An 18,242-nucleotide genomic window follows, 5' to 3' on the forward strand; every position below is an offset into this window, starting at 1 on the left:
GCAGCTGGAGGCGAAAGGACATTCAACGCACTTCGTCGAGTTAAGACTTATCTTCGATCAACAATAACACAGAAGCGCTTAACACATTCTACTACATATACATCGTGACAAATCAGCGGAACTGGACATAGAAAACATTGCATCAGAATTTGTAAATAAAACCCCCGAAAGAAAGGCTGTATTCGGTGAATAACGACTTTATTTTTAAATACCATGGTGAAATAATATAAAAATTTTAACGGAGGAAACACATGGATAAAATCAAACTTTTTATTGATGTAAAAATCAATAAAATACAAGCGTGAGCTTTCGACCCGCGGGTCTTTATCAAACTAACGACACAAATTAAAATAATACAATATATATATAGTCAGATTAGGTCTAACAAAAAACTAGTTTTTTAACCTCTCTCTATTCGGATACAAGAGTTTTTTATCGAACTCACCCCAAAGTTTCGCCGTTTCCTTCCCCTCATCAAGGTTTAATTCCCCCCGTCATTAATGTACACCCCTTCGATAAATTTTCTTTTAAATAGATCGGATTCTTTATACAATATTTTTGGTTCCTCAAAATTAATAATGCAGCTTTTTGCATTAATATCCATGATATGATTAGCCATGCCATTTTTTTAAATCACCTGTCTTTATACAATATTTATGTTCAGATATTCTTTCTTTTAGAGGACGTTTTGTTTCCCCTACGTATTATTTATCACAACTACAATTAAACTGGTATACTACACAACGCTCATTTTTTATGTTACTGTTACGTGACTTTTTTTGGCTATTTTTAAATATCTGTTTTAAGTTTACCCCCATTTTTGACACTACTCTAATATTAAATTTACTTTTTAAAATCCTATTTACTGACTCGCTTTTATTTTTCACATATGGTAACACTAGAGTTGGTTCTGTTTTTTTAATATTATTTTGAGGTCTTAAGTCGTGAGAGCCAAAAATTCCAGAAATCAAAGGCTTTGGGTAACCGGAACTAATCAGTTGTTTACTGATAATATGTTTGTCACTTTCTGGTGTGTCAGAAATGTATTCAATTCTATGTTTTAAACTTTTAACAACCCCAATTTTTATTTTATTACTATGATACGAATGAAAATTTAAAAATCTATGACAATGGGTTGGTTTCTGGTATAACCCACACTTAAGATATTCGTCCGAGGCTAAGCGCTCTACTAAAACATCTAAAAAAGGGAGTTTGCCAACCTTTTCTTCCTCTAATGTAAATTTAATCGAGTTATCCAAAGAATTAACAAAATCGAGTAGTTTAGTTATTCCCCCTCTAGTATTTTGGAAAATTAAAAAAATATCATCTACATATCTTAACCATAGTTTGATATGGCGACTGTTTCTATTGGAAGATAGGATCTTGGATTCTAAATATTCCATGTATAGATTAGCTAAAAATGGAGATAATGGGTTACCCATAGCCAGTCCCCTAGTTTGGGAGTAGAATTCCCCTTCAAAAGTAAAAAAAGTGCTATCACAGCAAATTTTTGCCAGGTCTAAAATAGAATCAAGACATAAGTCTGTTCGTTTCTTCCATTCTGAATCTGAATTAAGTCTCATACTCAAGACCTCTATTACGCCATCAATAGGCACATTTGTGAATAAACTAACTACATCTAAACTAAACATGCGATCAGCCTGTCCTAATTTTACCTTTCTAATTTTATCTACAAAATCGTATGAATTGACAACGTGGTGGGAGGTATTACCTACAATAGGGGATAAGATATGGACCAGATATCGTGCAAGCCAATACGTCGGGCTATCCCGGGAAGATACAATTGGGCGCAAGGGGCAGTTGACCTTGTGTATCTTTGGTAAACCATAGATGAACGGGGTTTTTAAGTTGTTAGAGATCAATCTAAAATACTGCCTACTATCAAGTTCTTTCTTAGAAATACAGTCTCTAATCTTTTCCCTGACGATTTTATCTACCTTGACTGTTATATCTCTATTTAGTTTAACATAGTCCCCAGAGTTATTTAACAAGTGAAACATTTTTTCATTGTAATCACAAGCATTTAACACCACTACTCTACCACCTTTGTCCGCACTTAAAATTTTTATAGAACTATCTAGCATTAACGTTTTAAGAGCAAATTTTTCACCGGTGGTTAAATTATTTGCAGCAGAGTTATTCTTGGTCGAATTAAAGTTAGTTTTGATGATAAATCTAATTTCTTGTTTTTCCTTATCCGAGAGATTAAGTTGTTTATTTAAAAAACTTTCCGTACTTGCGGCCACGTCCAAAAAATTCACATCCTTTTTGTAGGGAACAAAGCCTAAACCCTTACTTAATAAGGTTTCTTCCACGCGACTTAACGTTTTATCAGACAGATTAAAAATCTTCCCATCAGTAACATTAGAATTATTTAATTTTTCATAAGCTAATCTTAAATGTTTTAAATTTAGAGCCTCAAATTTTTTAATATGAGAATTTTTCTTGGATTCGAACTCACTTAAGTAGTCATCATGGACGAGGTTAAGGAGAAAATTAGCTGACTGGAAATCCACAGTTCTGTAGAGCATATCCGTTAAGTGTTCAATTTCTTGCCGTAACAACTTCCTACGGTTCCTTTGTACTCTGATCGCTTGTAGTAGAACTTGTTTATGTAGTTGTGATTGCACAGATACCACTTTCTTGTTGGCTATGAAATAGAGATTTGGAGAACGGCAAAATCCATTAGGGGTGAGTCCGAAAAATTTTATGAGTCCTTATGGGTAAGTGGTTATAACTGTTTTAAATTTTCCGTGCAGATTTTATTTATTACACTCATATAATTATTTACTGTCTCTACTAATTCAGTTTTGTTAGAGTCTGCAATCTTGAAGTTTCGGAGACTAGTCTTAGCGCGCGATATAAAACGCGACCAATCTTAATTTTTAATAGAGAATCTACAATTATATGGCTGAGACATCCCAGTACCAACCACATTAAAGCAAATATATCTATGATCACTACAGCTAGTATCATCCAGGACATTCCACCCATTAAGAGAGCCTAACAGCGTATCCGTTATAAACGTTAGATCAATCCAACTTTCTCCGTTGCGCTAAGAAAAAGTAGCTACGGAGTCATTATCATTCGCAATATGCATACCAAAACTGTTTATGAAATATATAACTGCTTCGCTTCTTTCGTCCATGCGTGGGGAACCCCGAAGCATGTGTTTATTGTTAAAAATGGAACTTTGAGACCTAGCGAAAAGCTAGGAGTCCTTACTTGGACATAAGAGAAAAATCAGATTGACATGGGCTAGAAAAGAAGCTAGGAGTCCTTAGTTGGACATAAAAATTGGAGCTCAGACCTAGGCATGGAGCTATATTCTTTGGACACAATAATAATTAAAGAATGGAAATTAGTAATTGGAAACGGTAGTCTTCTACACATCTAGTAGCGGGACTGCCTTTGACGGCAGGCGCTCGTAACTAATGACTCTCTTACGATAGTCAAATGCCTCTTCATCTAATTAGTGACGCGCATGAATGGCTTAACGAAATTCCCACTGTCTCTATCTACTAACTGCGCCGTAGCCGGTTCCAAGCCTGGTTGAGAAAGCAGGAGGGGTAGATAGCACGCCACTTATCTGAATCCAAAAACTGAACAATGATACAAAGTTGGGGCACGCGGGCGACTTTTGTGGTTTGCGCGCGCAGACATCTTTTGGTGTCTGCGCGCGCAAACGTCTTTAGTTGCTTGCAAGCACGGGGTTCCGCGATGGCTTCGGTGGCGGACTTGCGTGGACGTTTTCCACGGCCCTTCCCCAATCTTTGTGTGAACACCAAGGCTTGCTCCATAGTCGCGGGTTCCGGCTGGGTTAGCGGATCCAATGACCCAGCTATTTCCGTGCATTCTGATCATGGCATATGGGTGAACACCGTAATATCCCCGATAAGGGTGTTATCGAAAGTGGACACCCATCTCAGTTTTTCGTACTATCCTTTACTAACTTTACTAACATCCAGAAGTCCGTGACATGTGAGCTAGGCACATGGGACATGGCGCAGGATAAGGTGGATGATGCATCGGACTTCGGTCTGTCTATATGGCTGGACTAGGCAGGTAGGCTAGGCTTAAGGCCTTGCTCACATCCCTTACAACTCTACTAACAGTTGGCTGGCTAACAGTCAAGAAAATTTCTTGGCCTCACCAGTTTGACAGGAGCCACTTGCATAAAAACGCAAAGCAATCATCACCTTAATATTTCAAGCTGTTTAGTCTCAATTTCATGGATCGCTTTAAAGGTTCAATGCCTAAAGCTACCACGTCAAAAGCCAGAGAGAATGAATGTCTATAATTTATATGGCGAAACGTTGCAAACTTGCTATACATCTCTACGATCGTTGTTACACAAATAGACGATTGTAAAATATACATTTTCTTAAACCAAAACGACCTTAGGATCACTTGTTAAATGAAATGAGAATTTGGACGTGGTATAGGCAATCGTAGATGTTTAATAACAAAATAAACTTTGCAAAAAAGAGAAAAAAACGTTTCTGGCCCTTACCTTGGAATCAACAGTCAAGGCCGTAGTACGTTGACCACTAAGCCTTGCGTCCAAACGTTCGCAAAGATTTATCACTAGTGGTTTAGACAACCGGAACAACTTGGTGAATTGAAGTGCTGGTAATTCGAATGCCATACCGCGATCGCGTAAAACTCTTTTCCTACGTAATGCTCGCCTATTTTCCATATCTTGTCGTTGCAAAACTTCAAGACATTTCAAACTGTCGGCTGCCATTTTGACAAAAAAGTAACATATGGTCCCTAACCCTAAGTAAATACTTCCACCTAGCGAATGAAACTGAAATTACTAAACGTGCAAATTCAAATTATAGTGCCGTCTTTGTTTTTCTTCTTTGAAATCGCAAATATTCGTTAACAAAACATAAAAATTGATACAAAAACGCGGCTCTTTACCAAACGATAGTCTTATCAACAGCAAAAACCCTGCCGATAAGTTATCACTCGCTTATCACATTCCTCATACGATAATTTTGAGTTTTGGAGTTAGAGAATACCGATTTTTGATAACTTATCGAATTTACGATAAAACGGAGTTATCGTAAACGATAACTCGATAAATAGAGAATTGGCCCCAATGTGTCATATGAATGTGGTGCTCAATTTAAACGCAATTTAATGTTAATTGCGAGCAAGTATTCTCAAATATAAGGTGCTTACAACTTTTGAATTTTATATTACCTGATTGCCTACAAATTTTGAATTTTACATAACCTGGGTGCCTACAACTTTTGAATTTTACATAACCTTGGTGTCTACAACTTTTGAATTTTACGTAACCTGGGTGTCTACAACTTTTGAATTTTACATAACCTGGGTGCATACGAGACACAATTTTAACAAAACGCTTTCATTTCACTTAATTTGGATGGAATTCAATCCAAGTTGGTACATTTACATTTATAATTGCGCTGATTAATTTAAACGCGATTTAAAGTTAATTCTGAGCAATTATTCTCAAATATGAGGTGCCTACAACTTTTGAATTTTACATAACCTGGGTGTCTACAACTTTTGAATTTTACATAACCTCGGTGTCTACAACTTTTGAATTTTACATAACCTGGGTGTCTACAACCTTTGAATTTTACATAACCTGGCCCCTGAGTGTCTACAACTTTTGAATTTTACATAACCTGGGTGCCTACAACTTCTGAATTTTACATAACCAGGGTGCATACGAGACACTATTTTACCAAAACGCTTTCATTTAACTTAATTTTGGATGGAATTCAATCTAAGTTGGTACATATACATTTGAGATTGCGACGATTAATCTAAACGCAAATAAAAGTGAATTGCGAGTTATTCTTAAATATATGGGGCCTACAACATTTGAATTTTACATGACCTGGGTGCCTACAACATTTGAATTTTACATGACCTGAGTGCCTACAACTTTTGCATTTTACATTACCTGGGTGCCTACAACCAGCTTTTGAATTAACATAACCTGGATGCCTATAACCAGCTTTTGAATTAACATAACCTGGATGCCTACAATTTTTGGATTTTACATAACCTGGGTGCCTACAATACACTGTTTTACCAAAACGCTTTCATTTAGGCCTAATTTAATTTTGGATGGAATTCAATCTGAGTTGGTACATATACATTTGAGATTGCGATGGTTATACGCAAATAGAAGTTAATTGCGAGTTATTCTCAAATATATGGGGCCTACAACATTTGAATTTTACTTAATCTTTATTGCCCTTGAATATACAGCAATTTCGTTGGGTGTGAAATATTATTGGTACCTATAAGTTGAATTGGAAGGAATCTTATTATATTTAGATTTATTATAAATGTGTAAGGTAAATTTAATAGATTATGCGTGTAAATATAATAATATTTTATAGGCCATTATGAAAATGTAGGATCTGATAATACACCAAGACACTTCAACTTTTTTATATTTCATTCATTGAGAAAAACATGTTTTTATCTCAGTATGAGGCAAACCCGAAATGGCTCCTTCGGCCCCTTCCTCGGCCCCTCCCCCCACGTCCTCTTGGAGCTTGTGGCCCTTTTTTTATGGAATTCATATATTTTCGATCGTCCAATAGCCGGAGAGTAGACATCCACAGAGGCCCAAAAAGTAAACTGGATTTCTGCCAGGTTACATTTCGTAGGGCCTCAGTGGCAGCATCCTCCAAGTTTATGTTATTAATAATGTTTTCTCTCCTCATTGCTTCAACGGATTCGATTATTTGGAGGATGCCATCTATTTCTCCGGCTAGAAAGGTTTTGAGTGTTTTTTCGCCCTCTTGCTTATTTGGCAAGGCCTGGTTAAATGAAAATAAAATAAAATAAAATTTATTAATATTAATAATTCAATTCAATGTTTATTTATTACTATTAATGATATTAATAACGTTAATAATTGTATATATTTATTGTATATAAAAATAACTACAACACACAGGTAAATAAAAAAATTAAAGAAAATAAAAAAAGAAAATAACCCTTACGTCTAAACTTTGTTTTCCTTCTGCCCAGTTTTTCAATCTGCGGCACAATTTGTGCTGTAACTGAAAAAGCTGTGATTCGCGTGTTTTAACTTGGCCTTTAATATCCGGTATGATCAGCGGGTCAATCTCGGGGACAACATATCCCGCAACTGTCGTTTCCTGGTTCTCTTCTGACTATAATATCATAAAACAACATTCATGGATGATATAATAAATGAATGTTTATCTAATCACACTTTACCCCAGACTGCTCTAAAAACATTATGACACTGTCTTCTCAACCTTTGTTCCTATCTTATAACTATTTTTTATTTATATTATGTATTATGTTCCTCTTCAGTCAATCTAAACTTAGTGTACTATGGTATACTATTAAGTCATATTTAACTTCTAGTCGTAATAAGACGATAACTTTATGCTCAAAACTTTCTCATTTACTAGGCGGTCACCACAAGTCTCACGACCAATGCTAACAATAAAGAAATAAATGAATATCACGAGACTAGTCTATTTTCTTCTTTGCAACAAAGACTGTTATAGTACAGTGTAAAAAAGGAATTAGTTATTCACATTTAGTCAAAAACGAAAAACTACTATTTTTATAGCTGACCGGTCTAAGTTTTGTTTGATTGAAAACAAAATATTTCGCTGTTGATATGATATTGAAAGAAGACATTTAATTTTCCATTGCCAGGTTTTCCATATCCTTGCATAAGTTTCCTTCGTCTCGGTTTTCGTCGATGGACATGGTTTGAAACTAGTTGTGGTTGACCCGAAACATTCTACCTAGGTCTATTTATACACTGGGCAATTTCACCTTGAAATGTCAGTACGTACAAAGTTAGGATACCTCTAATCCTTGGTTTAACTCAAAGGGCTGACATCGTGCCGATACTAAAAATCCATTATATTAAAAATTTTGGTCAAAAATACAAAAACGTCACGAAAGTCATACGGTACGATGTAGCTAAAAATGTCAAAACACCTTTAGAAACGGGAAGGACCGATCCCCTGGCACCTTTGTTAAGAACATGAAATATGGGTCCAACAAATGAATTACCCTTTGGCTTGTTTAAATTTTCATAGGGTAGTAGATTTTCCTTGAATGATTCAGGAGGAAAATACTTAATACCTGCAGAGTACCTACTTGGCTCAGTGGAAACTAGCAGATACTTAAGGCTAAAATGAAGAAAAACAGAGATAGCCTCCGAAATAACGATTTTCTTTGAAGATCACGCGATTTAAATTGTTGAAATCAGAACATGTTAGTTACGCACGGCAACTTTGGATACATTGTAAATTATACAGGTTGTTTCAAAAAGGGTAGTTGGATCGAGAAACTATGGGCAATTTTGAGTCGAGAATGTTCTAAAACATTTTGCCGTCCGAGCCACCGTTTTCGAGTTATGAAATTAGTGTTTTACGGATGACGCCTAAAATTCAAGCAAAAACCACTTTCTTAAATGGAAAATAAAGTCGATATTCGTATTCACCACCCTCAAGCTAGTCAGAAAACAAAAATCTTTTGTCGGAAAAACTTCGATTGTAAAATTAAGGAAGATTAATAATGTAATTGTAATAAGGCTTTTTTAACGTCTAGAAGTTTGACCGATGTGCTAAACTAAAACTTTTTTCACTATGTGGATGGCAATGTGGCTTTGTGCCTTCCACGTGGTTGAAAATTCGATTTCTCGCACGTTGAAATATAAAATTTTTCCTTATCACCCTCCCTTTAAATTGAAATTACCAAAACATTGGCGCGCGGTTCTTTGAACATTTCTTCTAAGTGCGCGCCAGTATTTTTCTTTATGGTAGATTTTATTTTAATGTCGCGCCACCAAAAATTATTATAATCAGTTAATTAGCAGTCTTTCATTTTTTTGCTTAAATTTTAGGGGTCATCCGTAAAACACTCATTTCATAACTCGAAATCAGTCAAAATGTCATAGAGCATTTTCAACTCAAGAATCGATCATATAGTTCACACAGTTTCTCGACCCAACTACCCTTTTTGAAACACTGTATAAATTAACGTAATAATTTTTGTAAGTTTTGTTAATGGTTTTGATGTTATTTTATCAATTTAAAACAACAGTACTATTCCGCTTTGAACCATTAAATTATTAAATAACAAAAGAGTTAACACAACAGTTATCCTGGAAAAAATTGGTCACGGGGACACGTGATGGTTTAATGGGTTATATTGGAGAAATTTGACCACATTAAAATTTATTAAATATGACTCAAAACAATAAGACTAGGGCGCTTAATAGACCCAAAAGCTATCATCGGTATGGACTAATTATTCTTGGGTTACATGATATGGGGTATACAAGATACTAGTACCCCTAGCGCGTGACGTGATTTATTAATGGCCCCTCGACAACTCTGCGTTTTAAAAAGCGCGATAGACAATACACCCTTTCGGCGAGTCTAAGACGCGGGGTAAAACTCTGCCTTCCATCTCGCTTTTTAGCCCCACCGCTGTAGGCGTTTTGGATCTCAGAGTGCACAAACACGGCACTGGAGCAACACCTAAACGTTTTAACATCTCAACTGATTATATTCGGGATCATTAATTAAGAACTCCGGAGTCTTTATTAAGTCCGTATTGCGCGTCACTAATTAGAGAATGAGACGTGGCTCACAGTGCATTAGAGCGTCACAGTTGCTTCTTCCTTTTACCCTAGCTTGCTTGAAGAGAATGATTTTGAGAACATTCAAAGAACTCGTTTGCGTCAACACTTATCAACAGCCATCACAATGGTTGGTTTTAGACGGTGTGCCGAACTAGCGAGACCACTTTTTAAGCATCACTAACAATCTCGACTAAGTTTGTTAATGATCATGAACAATTTCATGATGTACTGCACCGGAAACCACACTTTGGCCTTTCCCAAATATTTTATATATAGAACAACAAGCTTTGACAAGACAACGTACTAGAACTCTCTCCACAAAATTACTGGCAAATCTACAACAATTGCATCAAACTAAAGCAACCTATTGTCTAGGTAGTGATGACAGTTGCACGCCAATGAACCGCATCAACGGGATCTATTGTACAGTGAAGGTCTGTCTACTCGCATTTTACACTTTACACTAAGAGCCGTCAGTGTGTTCTATGTTGCATAACTACATGAACCCAACACTACTTACCTCAGAGACGACTTATCTTCTAGCAATGCCCATATCACGTTCAATGACAGCCTCTACAGCGTCGAAGTCATCGCCATACCAACTCTCACGGTACAGGTTTACCAAGAGAAATTGTCTGTTGCCCTACAGTGATTATGGCGAATCACAGCAGACGTTACGGTTAATTGTGGAAATATACTCTATTACTACCCTTCGTGAGGACATAGTTGAAGAATGCGTCAACACAATGCCTTTGTCTTCAATAACGTAAGCACACTATCAGTAGGTCTATTTCAAATATAAACTAAAGATATAATGATGGTCATATTTTTATATGTAGAATATCACATTACAAGCCTATCACTCTCCAGACTAGGGTTAAGTTCAAGCCCTTGATGGCGCCAAAAATATGTGCTTCCCATATCGATTATGCTTTCGCTGTAGAGCCTGGTAACTCTGAAAAGGAAATGGGTTAATTAATTGACATAAATATATTAACGTTTACGACCAAATAATATAGATATCTGTTAAATGAGTGCTGCTCTTTGCTGATGATGTAAAGCGTATCTTCCGTGAACCTATGATGGTCGAAGTGATGTAAACTGAACCTATGAAGTAAGAGAGTAGTTAAATTTCTCTCCGTATATTTAGGACCAGGCTGATCTTGCAATGGAGATAAGATGTTTATTAACAATTACACATCTTAAGAAAAATGACAAACATGAACCTCCTAAAGACTATAAAGGTGCGATGCACAGCATGAAATCAAGAACATACAATAGGGAATAACGATAATAATCGTGTTTAAATATAGCATGAGCATGCTTAATTTAAAACGTTAAATTAAACAGATTGATGAATGCGCATGCCAGACTAAGCATGTAAAACATTAAATTACAATAAAAGCGCATGCCAGACTAAGCATGTAAAACATTAAATTTACAATAAAAGCGCATGTCAGACTTAGCATGTAAAACATTAAATTAAATTACAATAAAAGCGCATGTCAGACTAAGCATGTAAAACCTTAAATTAAGATAAAAAGCACGCCAAATTTTGCGTGTTATAAATAATAAATAAAATGAAATAAATGTTGATTGAGAAAAACGCATTTCAAATTCAGCGCGATATAAATAATACATGAAATTAAGCAATACGGTAATGAAATTAAGCAATACCGTAATGAAATTAAGCAATACGGTAATGAAATTAAGCAATACAGTAAAGAAATTAAGCAATACCGTAATGAAATTAAGCAATACCGTAACGAAATTAAGCAATACCGTAATGAAATTAAGCAATACCGTAATGAATTTAAGCAATACCATAATAAAATTAAGCAATACAGTAATGAAAATATCCAATAAAAATAAGAAAGAAATTGAATAGAAAAAGGCGCGTCATAAATTAAGCGTGAAATAAACAATACATGAAATTAAGCAATACAGTAATGAAAATAAGCAATATAAGTGTACAATGAAAATAAGAAACAATTTAAATAGAAAAAGGTGAGTCATAAATTAAGCGCGAAATAAATTATAGAAAACAATTTGCATATCAAGTTTAAATAAAAAAGAACCAAAAAAGAGGACTTGACGGAAACATGCGTGCAACTAAGGTTTTCAACGATTCAGCCTGGACCATTGCAGCCTCAGCCTGAAGCTTAGCAGCCTCGGCTTGAATTTTACCTGCCTCGGCCTTCAACCTTTCTGTTTCATTTTTGTGCTTCTTATTAGTTTCGGCTTTTCGTTCCATCTTAAGTTTCTTATATTCCAGCCTGGCGCCTTCTTGTTCCAACCTCACCCGTTCATTTTCTTCATTAGTCCCATTACGGAGTGAAGGTGTTCTTCATGTTTAGCAGCTTCATTGGCAGATACAAGAAGCTCTTCTTTGAAGGACAAAGGTCTCTTGTGAGCGTTAGGCAATTCAGCTGTAACAAAACTATGTTCAGTTGTGATACCAAATACTAAGAAGCCTATAAACTAAGCAGCGGACAATCACACTGTAAGTGTTAGATGTACGTCATTTATTTGCTGTTGTGTTAATGAAACAATTTCATTTGCAATGTCTTTTACAAATAGTTCTCGCAAGATGACAACTGTATTTAACGAATGTAGCGACAAAAGGTAATGTCATCCCGTGAGGTTCAAATGTTTACGAACAAAACAAGGCCATTATTTCCCCATTCCTTAGATGATGCCAAATAACTGTGTCGAGGATTATATTCGTTACCACAGCAGGCGGTACCAAACATATGACGAAATAACTATTCACAGGTAACGTTAAGATAAACGCCTGGGCACGCGAGTGAATTACCCAATTCATAGAACACTGATTGACATCTGTATTGTATGATTGACATCTGTTTTGTATAGTATACAACTTACAATTGGTATAAGAAAGTGGCGGTTGGCCATCACTGGTGGTTCCGCTCACAGTTGTTGAGCAACTTGCCTCGGGATCTTGGATAATAAGGAATAATTAATATTATTCACCATCTGTGTAATATGTCATCTTACCAAAGCTGGTAAAAAAGGTTGAAACATCTTGCGAAAGAGAGTCAGATTGATCTTGAAAGGCAATAACAATATTAATTTGAGCGCTTGTTAATAGAAATAAATTATATTCGCATCGCATGATTAAAGTGTGTGCGAGAGTAAATTTGTTTTTTCCGACGGCAGCTCAATAGAGACATGCTCTGTTCCGGCTTGGGTTGTCAGCACGCACATACCTATGTGACGTAGCTTTGTGCGTGCTGACAAGAGACGAAGAAATACTGATTTTCAGCATCTGAAATCTCGAGATTTTAGATCCTGAAAATCAGTATTTCGTTCGTCTCTTGAAACAAATTTCAATGATATTAATATAGACGGAAAGCTTTCAGACATACTGGAATCATTCACGCTTCCAAATCCCTCGTCGCAACTGACATCCAAAACGTCGTGGCGACTATTAAACGGAAAAACAAAGAATTTGGTCTTATTTTAATGTATTATATAGTGTTAATAACGCAATATGTGTAGGAGTTTAACGTTGACGTGGTAATTGAAACATGAGAGGGAGCCAAATCGCAGCCAAATATTGAAATGTGTGATAGGACATGTAGGAAAGAATTTGCATATACAAACACTATTCAATAAGAATCTGGTTTGAGCCTTTTTGAAATGTCTAATCCATTGTTCGAAATAAAAATGTCATTGGGCCATGAATTATCTCAACAATTGTCATAACAACGTTACATTTAGACCCTTTTCAAACTAGTTAAAACCGGTTTCAATGTGTGTAGTTGATATTGTTGTATTGTATAATCGAAGCTTTTGTCTATGAAGGGATATCCACACGAAGCCTATTGGCTTTAATGTTCGTCCAACTGGACATTTGGCAACTACAGGTAAATTACCCGGTCGCACACTTGCATTTCTACTAGGAAAAGTCTTTGAAAGCGTATGATTATTATGTTTGTACGACAAGAAAAACTAAACTATATTACAGTGTGAGACTAAGTCACAAATATTGGCATTTTAAGGATTTTTTATGAAACTATCGGTGATGGTTGGAAAGGTGACAAGTATAGGTGGGTTTCCAAATTATACAGAGAAGCGAAGTGATAGGGTTAAAACGACCAAGAAGATAAAACTGTAGTGATTATCAGTATCGAGATGGCACCACCATGCACTTTTTGAAAAAGTCGGTTAAGTGCGTCAAATCATTACTTTAAAATGGCGGCCCCGAAAACGAAAGCGTAAAAAGTAGCGCTGTCTAAATAGTAGTAAAATTACTTTAGAATACTCGTTTAGAAGCAATTTAAGTTCGAATAAGAATAGGTAGGTCTCATTTAAATTGTTAATATTTACATTCATTATAATATTAACGTAAATTTGAATTATTTAGAGTTTTTTCTAAGCCTTGGCTTAACATTTACTACAAGCCTACCAGGTAGTAGAACTGTAGAAGCATTAAGCCATTAAGGCATTAACCAACTTAAAAGAATGCCTACCTGCTGTAATGTTTTAGGTTGCTCGCAAAATGGCCCTAAAGATAAGAACGGAAATAAAGTATGTTTACTCTTAATCTGTTATTAAGTTAGACGCTAATGATTTGTATCATTGGTTACTTATCATAAAGCTCCGAAAAGTGGAGATCTAAGAGACAAGTGGATTAGAGCAATCAGGCGAAGAGATTACTTTTATACAAAAACTAAATGGGATGTAGTGTGTTCAAAACACTTCAAAAAATCTGATTTTCTTCCAACATTGTCTAGTGGAGTAAGAAACACGCTGAAGAAAGGAATTCTGCCATCTATTTTTTACTGGAATATCAAAACAGGCCCAACAGTGAATGCGGCCATAAGTAAGTAATATGAAAGTATAACCAGTAGTATGATAAGAAATTTAAATTAATTATAAGAAATTAAATATACTTTTGGGTTATTTCCTCTAACAGTAAATGAGAACATGGATCTAAATATTTCAACTATTGCTAGCTCCTCTGATTCTGAAAAGGTTACGGAAATAGTTCACAGTGACGCAACGAATGAAAGTATTAGAAATTTTCAAATTATACATAGATTAGATATTTAGGATTCTCAAAATTTTATATATTTGTTATTTTGTCTTCTCAAGATGAAATTGATTCAAATGTTAATGTGGATTCAGAATTTATGGCTCTAAAAATTGAAAACTCTTCTCTAAAACTAGAATTAAAAGCTGTCAAGGCTGAACTTTTGCTTAAAGAAAAACACATTAAAGACCAGTTAGAGAAGTTTCAAACGTTACAAGCAACCAATGTGGAACTCCGTGTTAGAACAACGGTACCCGGCAATAAGCTAAGGAGAAGTCAAAAATCTTATGAGGAGTGTCAGGCTACAGTGCAGCAGCTAAAGAATAAAATAAAAGCTATTCAGTTTAATAAAAAATTGATGTGGAAAACATCTTTTTCTCTTCAGAAATTTGAAGATAATGATGAAGATATATAATTTTACACTGGATTACCAAATTATGATAGATTAATGTGTCTCTACGAATCACTTGAACCCGGACTAATGGGAGAAAACATTTATTTCAACCGATCAGTTTTCGAATCTCTCAGCCCAGCCGGTCGACCGCATATACTATCACCAAAGGAGCAATTTTTATGGTTATGGTCAGGCTTAGGTTAGGACTTTTTACCAAGGATTTAGCACACCGTTTCGGAGTGTCAAAAACTACAGTGAGCAGGATATGCACAACTTGGATAAATCACATGTACCTACAATTGGGAGAGCTGAAAATATGGACAAGCAGGGAGAAAATTGATAAAACTATGCCCAGGGAATTTAAAGACTTATACCCCAGTACCAGAGTCATAATTGATGCAACGGAAATAAAATGTGAAACACCATCTTCATTAGTCCTACAATCAAGTACTTTCTCAAATTACAAATCGGCTAATACGTGGAAAGGGTTAATTGGCTAACCTTTGTATCCACTCTTTTCTCGGGGTGCATTTCAGACATCGAGCTTACGCGCCGATCAGGCTTTACAAGCATGAAAGTTTCTGTAAATGATAGTGTGATGGCTGATAAAGGATTCAAAATTGAAGCTTTATTGAAAGAGAAAGATGTTAGACTAAATATTCCAGTCTTTCTTAAAGACAAAAAACAGTTTACGAAAGAAGAAATTGAACAAAATGAAAAAATCGCTCGTCTCCGTATTCACATTGAACGAAGAATAAAAAGAATAAAAGGGTCCCACATATTTGATCGGCCAATTCCATTAAGCCTAGCCCCAGTCATTAATTAGTTGTGGAGCGCAGTGGCGCTAATAACAAACTTTCAACGTCCTATTAAAAACGACAAAGAACATTCCGATGATTACAATCTTGAAATTGAGCCTTGCTTTAACTTGGATGATATTTTAGAAACCTCTGATGAACTTGAAGATAGTGGGTGTGAAGATGAAGATGACATCGATTCGGAGCAAGAAGTTGGATTATCTAAAAGTGCAGAATGGTGTGTAGTTTCGGACATTCAAGAAACTGGAACAAATGATTTAAAAAAAACTATCAGAACGAAATAATTTCGATATTTGTAAACGAGATCCTTATTCTTGAGGAGTTTTTATCACAGTTTGTTATCTTAACCTAACTGAGGTAACATGGAATTAAAATAGAAATAAACCAATTCTTTGAGGCTTAACTGCCATTTTTGTTTGTTAAACCTAATCCTAAATATAATTAATCCCTTTGGAAAATAGTTAACAAAGTCACACCACCATTTGCCCAAGCGTTTGTTGATAATAAAGGTGGGAATCTTCTAGATGCAGTTCCCTATCTTCATAGCTCTTACAAAATCCATTGCTGGGTAAAGCTTCCGACGGTGAAAGGTCTCTTTTCGAGAATGGTCATTTAACTTCAATAAGGCCATATGGTGGATTTTCTTGAGGGTCATAGACTATTCCGTCTGGAGATGTACCGAGCCAGGGTCTTTTCAAGTCCACTACCAAACCAAATTGGTAAACTGAAACGCTGTGACCATGTAGAGCTCCTTATATTTCAACAGGGCAACAGATTCGAAACTTTTACCGTACTTTATAGCTGGGACGTTGTCTAGATTTTTAACCTGGATAAGGTTTCTCACCCCCACTTCCGTCCAAGGTTTCCGACGCTGCAAAACGGTGCCAAACTTTGAAGAAGTTAACCTGAGACTTCGGTCTTCTTTCCAAATATCAGGGTTGTTTTTTGTTTGAGCTCTAGAGTAGTGTTCTAGTTGCCGGGCACCAAAAAGTGATAAATCAATTTTCTATTGGAAAACATGCAATTTATAAAAGATGAATTTAAATTGATATCTAAATAATGAATAGTTAATTACTAACATTGAGCGTCACTTTCTGAATAAATTCCAATGGGAAAAAGTTACCAGTAGCTTCCCACTCTTCCACTACACGACTAAAGCTAAAACAAGGAATGTCTGGTCTGTTCATATCATCTACCATAAAGATCATGCTGTATACAATAAGCGATTTATATTCGATACGTTTTGGAAGCCACTTTGTTTCAAAGACAATTGATAGCTTAATAAGCTTCCACTAGGAACTTCACCAAGCTTCGTCTGAATTACATCATTAGAGTCTGGCAACTCTAAGGAATTTGCAAATACATCATCCCCAGATTCGAATAGCAAGGTCATTAAATTTTTGGTGTTTTTAGCAACATCCTCTGTAGTCCTGGGTTTCTTCCTGGTTTGAAACATCTTTACGGGAATTGCTTTCGTGCTACCATTTTCTTTCGGAGCCTGGAAGTTTACGTCAATAATCGAGAAAGGGGTGATTTTCTTCCCTCTCGCCCTGTGCCATTTTTGCAGGGTTGGCAAAAATCCGGATTTTTCTTGAAAAAGCCACTGGTATGGTTTTTTGCTGGTTTAAACCGGATTTTATTGGACTTATCCGGCTTTTTTTAAACTACTCTCTAGTGCTTAATTTTAGCACTTCTTTTTACATTTAGTGTGCTAGTTGTCTTCTGCTAGGCCGTCTGATTGAGAATAATTTTTATTGTACATAAAAGTTGATAAAACTATAGACATTTCCCTTAGAGATGAGTAGGGCCCCTGATTTAATCGGGATATTTCAATCCAACCCGACCCATATCGGGTCGAAAAATCCTAGATCGGGTTGGGTTAGAAAATTACTTAAAACGTTTTTCTAGTCGGGTCGGGTAGGGTTATCGTCAAGCAGAGTAGACATTTTTATTATCTTCAATAGGACAGGGTAGGGCCCGGGTGGACATTTTTATTATCTTCAATAGGGCAGAGTCGGGCCCGGGTAGGCTTTTTGTGATCTTCAATGGGGCAGGGTTTGATAAAGATTTTTCTAAATGCGCGGTCCGACCCAACAATTTAGCGTTGCAAAAAATTCAACTCAGTTTCACGAGTTTCGCGTGGGTCAGTGGGAGGAGGGCGCGTCAAACTAACCCACAATGTATGGGAATCGACCATTTCGATGAAATAAAGAGGTAAAGACATGTGGGTCAAACTTTTCCCTCCATCTCACTTTATGGTGCCTGTGCTGTACTCTATTATCATATTTTTTGAAAAATCCACTGTAT

General features: G+C 36.0%; 1 protein-coding gene and 1 pseudogene across 1 annotated transcript; one reads left to right on the top strand and one right to left on the bottom strand.

The window, feature by feature from the left end:
* Positions 1 to 676: 676 nt before the first annotated feature.
* On the bottom strand, positions 677 to 3,885 carry LOC149632445 (uncharacterized). The gene is made up of 6 exons (XM_089851118.1): positions 3,760 to 3,885; positions 3,548 to 3,694; positions 3,438 to 3,489; positions 2,527 to 2,671; positions 867 to 2,415; positions 677 to 697 (listed from the first exon to the last, which is right to left on the bottom strand). Exons 1-6 carry the CDS (start codon positions 3,883 to 3,885, stop codon positions 677 to 679), a joined length of 2,040 nt encoding a protein of 679 aa, XP_089707244.1.
* An 11,429-nt stretch (positions 3,886 to 15,314) lies between these two features.
* On the top strand, positions 15,315 to 16,219 carry LOC149632446 (uncharacterized; annotated as a pseudogene).
* The last annotated feature ends 2,023 nt before the right edge of the window (positions 16,220 to 18,242 follow it).

The sequence above is a fragment of the Phalangium opilio genome, unplaced genomic scaffold (genome assembly GCF_054372755.1).
Source record: "Phalangium opilio isolate 3A_F unplaced genomic scaffold, DU_Popi_V2 ptg000100l_1, whole genome shotgun sequence".
Taxonomy (NCBI): Eukaryota; Metazoa; Arthropoda; class Arachnida; order Opiliones; family Phalangiidae; genus Phalangium; species Phalangium opilio.